The sequence below is a fragment of the Notothenia coriiceps genome, unplaced genomic scaffold (assembly GCF_000735185.1).
Source record: "Notothenia coriiceps isolate Sejong01 unplaced genomic scaffold, NC01 NC01_scaffold00017594, whole genome shotgun sequence".
Taxonomy (NCBI): Eukaryota; Metazoa; Chordata; class Actinopteri; order Perciformes; family Nototheniidae; genus Notothenia; species Notothenia coriiceps.
The window spans coordinates 658-5,648 of NW_011350295.1; the positions used below are offsets into that span (position 1 = coordinate 658).

Genomic DNA, 4,991 nt, shown 5'->3' on the forward strand with positions numbered 1-4,991 from the left:
TTCAATATCGTGATAAATATCGTACCGTAGACGTTTTATCGCGATATTATCGTACCGTGAGTTTTTGGTATCGTTACATTCCTAGTATTAAGGCGAGTTAATTCCACCTTGGCTTATATGCAAATGTGAAGGTCAATTACTCTTGTAAATGTTTTATTCCATTTAGCTTTTGCCTTGTAAATCTGAACTCTGGTATAACACATCAATCCCCCTTCACGTAGGTAGGGGACCAATTCTGGATTCAAACCAGAAACATTTTCACCGAAAGACACAAGTTTGCATCCCTGAAAACTGCCCAGCTAAAATGTTAATGATAGTCAAATGTTTTATTGGATTATGAATCATGTTGAAGTGTGTTGGCTATTGTCTTGCGCTGTAGTTGTTCCAGGTCGTCTCACATTTCAGTGCTTTATTTGCCTTTGATTTTCTTTAACACTGGAAAACAGGTAAATGAAAGACATGTTTTTAAAGCCCTTAAGGTTCCTTTTAATAAGATAAAACCAACAAAATCTGAAGAAGACAGAGGAGAATGCCTGCTTGGGACAGAGAGACCGTCACTGACCCACACTCACCTGGCTTGTGGCTTGAATGAACTCTTGAGCTTTCGCTCTGCTGGCGATATTGGCCTCCTCCATTTTGAAGAGCAGAGCAGTCACTGAAATTTCAGCAAAAGCACATTTACACCTTTGGGGCCATGATTCAAATATAAGTCATATTTTGTTGTTGTTTAAGAATGTATTCGAAAGAACATGAACTGCATGCTGAATTGTTTATTATTGAAGGGTCTGTTTTCTACATGCTTTGGAAATAACAACTTTAAGATACTTGAAATAGGTATACTACCTTATTCTTTTCAAAATGAAGCTACACTGGTGTGTGGCTGCAGATCAAAGTGCATTTGATCTTTTACAAATATTAAAGGTTAGAAGACTATTACTCATTTCCTGTCACAGGGTTGACATTTTAAGTTTTAAGCCTCTGAACTCTCTTTATATGAACAAGAAATACAATCAAATGAGTGGAGGTTTACTGTACTGCAAGCCCCTAAAGGTGTGCATGTTTCGGAATGACATCTGTGGAGAAAACTCACATGCTAGGACTCCTCCAGTGGTACAGTCTACTCCGGTCTGCAGACTCCAGGGGAGGGCAGACGATTCTGGAGGGGGGGGGTGAGGCTTACTAGCAGATGAGGAAGACACAGAGGAGGAGGAGGGGTCTGCCGAGGACAGAGGCAGAGAAATGGAAGTCGGACCACAGCTTGCTGTAGAGGATGAGCAAGGAGGGGAGGCCAGGGGTTTGGGTGTATCATCTAGGGAAGGGGGTTTGGCAGTGGGTGTAGACAAGGCAATGCTGACACCTGCTCCCTGGGGGGGGGGCAGGCTTGAAGGACTGGATGCCTGGGGCGTGGGGCTTGTTTGAGATGGACAGTCTTCAGCTAGGAAAGAAAGGTCTGGGGTTTTACAGCTGCTGTCCACAGTCTGAGAGTCTGGGGAAGACTCCCTGGTGTCCCGTAGAGGAGCCATGGAGGGTGGAGGCGTGTGCGGGGGGGAGGAGGAGGGTGGGAGCACACTGGTAGAAGAGGAAGAAGAGGAAGAGGAGGAAGAACATGGTAAAGGGCCAGCTTGGCTAGTATGTGGACTGACTGACTTGCTACCCTCCCCACTGGCTGACTGATCTACAGAGACCCCCCCCCAGCCTTCAGATAGGGCTTTGGTTTGGCTTCCGTCTCCAGCAGTCAACCTTAAAACGCCAGCTTTCTCTCTTGTCTTCTTGGCTAGGCGACGACGGCGCTTAGTTGTCAGAGATGATGAGGGGGAGGAGGCGGAGGAGGAGGTGGATGTAATGGAGCTGGCTTTAGTTTTCTTGGACTTCAGTCCTGAAGGACTGGACAATGAGGATTGTGGTGCAGCAAGGCTGCTGCGCTTCCCCATACTGGCCATATCTTTACTGCGTGATAGGGGCTCCGAGCAAGGTTTGAGGAACGGAGACCTGCTCTCATTGTCCCTGCAGAATACTACTGCAATTGAGCCACCCACCACAGAGTTCCCAGTCCCCCCTCCTGTTCCTCCTGGCCCTATGAGATCCATGCCGAGCTTTCCAGTGCCCACTGAAGCCCCTGTGGTGCTGCTCACACCCTCACGCACTAGCACAGACACTTTTGACTGAAGCTTGCCTTTCCGACTAACGCCACTTTCTTTCTTTGATTTGCCAGAGTGAGACAAATCTTTTCTGCTGCTTTTGTCCCCTTTTTTTGCCTTCACCACCTTCCTGGTTCTCTTTGTTGAGGGCAGGCCAGATGAGGTAGAGGCAGGGCCTGAAGTAACTGTCAGTGAAGAGAGGCATTTACTTTTGGTTTTATTGGAAGAGGAGGATTGAGATTTGGCAATTTTTTTGAATGTATGCAATTTCTTTTTCGGGTGATGTCGTCCAGTCTTGGGGATAGTTTTAGTTTTGGGGCTGGCAATAGTTTGTTCTGGGGGCAGGGCAGCAGGGGGTGTATCCTCCAAATATGGGTAGTCTGAGTCCAAAGCCTCTCCATCCAAAGACAACACATCAATCTCCAATTTATCTGAATAGTGGTCTGACTCGTAGCTCTGATACCTTGGTGGTGATTGTGATTGGCTGTGACAACTTCCCTGCTCCTCCATCTCTCCAGCTGAGTGCCACTTCCTCTTCTTCTTCCTCTTGTGGGGCTTGTCAGAGTCCTGTGTGGGGCAACAGGGAGAGGCCGGGGCCAGTCGTGGGGAGCCAGGTACTGTGGTGGTGGTTGTGGTGGTGGTGACTGTGATGGTTCTCTTGATGGCAAAGAGGTCAGACCCAGTGAGGTCTTGGATAGAGGGCGGAACAACAGGCCGACCGTCCAGACGTCGCTCCCTCTCATGCTGCCCGTCTCTCTCTTCGTCCCTCTTCTCCCTGCTTGGTTTAGACCTCTTTGGAACGCCTCGCTCTCTGCTGCTTGAGTGTTGTCTTATTTTTCTTTGTCCGTCTTTACTTTTGGAGTTAGAATCTCTAACTCTCTCATCTCTTCTTTGGCTAGTGGTCTGACTGTGCTCTCTGTCTCGATCCCTGTCTCTGTCTCTGTCTCTGTCTCTGTCTCTCCCTCTATCTCTCTCTTTTTCTCTGTCTATTTCTAGAGATAGGTTTGAAAAGGAGTGTCTGGTGTGCCTCCCCCTTCCTGAAGAGTTGCAGGATCTTGAGAGCTCTGGGCTGCTAAGCATTTTTTTCTTTCTCTTCCGGCTACTGCTCCTGCTGTTCCTTCTTTGTTTTACCTCCTTCCCGGACTTATGGCCTCTTTCCTTTTCTTTGCTCCTCTCCCGACATCCCTCTTTGTCCTTCCTAGTCTTTTTTCTTCTCTCCTCCTTGTCCCCTGCCTTCCTATTCTTGCTTTTCAGTTGGTCGTGGTCCTTGGAAATCTTGGAGGACTTGCTGTGGTTCTTGATGCCTTGTTGTACCGGAAGTGTGAGAGGGGGAGAGGGAGTGGAAGATGGAGGATTCAAGGGAGGAGGCAGTGACTGAGGAGAGATAGGGGAAGGAGAAGGAAAAGATAGATATCTTTCCTTTCGCCTGTTGACCAGCTTCCTCCTAAGATCCTCCACTCCTACCACAGGCTCGTCCTCAGGCTCCATGTCCACATCCCAGCTGCTCTTTGTGCACACAGACACGAAGCCGTCCCCGTCCAGCACCCGAAGGATGCGCTCTGGCTTTGAGCCAAAAAAGGAGACACTGGGAGAATTAAGTGGGATAATTTCTCCAGTTGATGGTCTTTTATTGTTTCCATTCCTGTCGGTAGCTCCAACTATCTCCCCCTCCTCTATCTCGGAGTGATCAGACTCAGCACTCTCCCTATGCTCCCCAGCTTTTGCGGTGCTACAGTCCACTCTCCTCCTGAGAGGGAGTCGGGTGGCTGGTCTGGGGCTTTGCAGATCCGCCAAGGTATAAGTGGAATCTGGAAGTTCTTCCTTTTGCTCTCCTTCCTCATCACCTCTCTCAGCATTTCTGACTTTTGCAATTCCATCAGGGTCTGATTCTGGGGAACCAGTGGGGTCAAAGGGGTCATATTTCTCCCCATCTTCCCCCTTCACTCCCTCAATTTCATTGAAAGGATCAAACATGTCAATTTTCTTGCCCTTTTCTTCACAATCAACACCTGGTTGCACTGAAGCGTGAGGAAAGGATTCTAAGGAGGTGGTGTTGGGTGTATTTAAGGAGAGGGACTGCTTTGCTAGAGAGGCAGAAGTGGAGGACACCTTGGCCACTTCTGTCCCTTGGGTCTGTCCTTTTACATGGCTCTGATAACCTAAGTTAATGCAAACAGAGGAGGATGTAGATAAGGGAGAAGACGGATTAGATGAAGGATATAAGGATGGCGAGCAGGGAGTAGGGCTCCAGGCAATCTCTTTATCTCCACTCGGGGAAGAGGAAGCAAGGGGCCTCCTTTTGAAGCCTGATGCTGGACTCAAGTCCATGGGCCAGGAAAACTAGTGGTGCAAAAGTCAGACAGCGGGACCCTTCGGTTTGAAGCCCCGACAAGGATACGTCACAGAAATGGAATCCAGGAATAAACCTAGAAGACAAACACATGCAGTGCATTTGTGAACACTTCAGGAGTGATAGAATGACAATGCAGGGATATGAGCAAGCTAGTTTGGATCAATTACAATTTGTAAGCAAACAAATGACAAGGGATTTGAGGTTGGAAAAATGCAACATTCTAATGGCTCATTTCCACTGCAGGGCCTCGCACGGCTTAGTACGGTATAGTTAGGCCTTGGTAGGCCAAGCTCACTTTATGCTGCGTTTCCATTACAGGTTAGTAGCTGGGGCAGTAACTATAGTAACGCAGTGTAGGTGGAGCCGTGACGTCATCTTCAATGCGAACCACAGAAAACCAACATCAGCCGTTATCTTTTAGCACTCAGAGCTCACAGCTCCTCATATCTGTTTAGAAACTAGACAAAAGTTAAACAAGTACAAACCACAGACTGTCTGTA

General features: G+C 48.1%; 1 protein-coding gene across 1 annotated transcript; it reads right to left on the bottom strand.

Moving 5' to 3' along the window:
• Positions 1-500: 500 nt before the first annotated feature.
• scaf1 (SR-related CTD-associated factor 1) lies at positions 501-4,560 on the bottom strand. Its single transcript, XM_010776999.1, has 2 exons — positions 1,091-4,560; positions 501-655 (listed from the first exon to the last, which is right to left on the bottom strand). Exons 1-2 carry the CDS (start codon positions 4,464-4,466, stop codon positions 555-557), a joined length of 3,477 nt encoding a protein of 1,158 aa, XP_010775301.1. The 5' UTR covers positions 4,467-4,560; the 3' UTR covers positions 501-554.
• Positions 4,561-4,991: the final 431 nt, after the last annotated feature.

Excerpts from the sequence above, each read along its gene's own strand:
- scaf1 (XM_010776999.1), bottom strand. The coding sequence starts at position 4,466 with ATGGACTTGAGTCCAGCATCAGGCTTCAAAAGGAGGCCCCTTGCTTCC. Across the intron at positions 656-1,090 it reads CACTGGAGGAGTCCTAGCAT|TGACTGCTCTGCTCTTCAAA; the intron begins GTGAGTTTTCTC and ends CTGAAATTTCAG.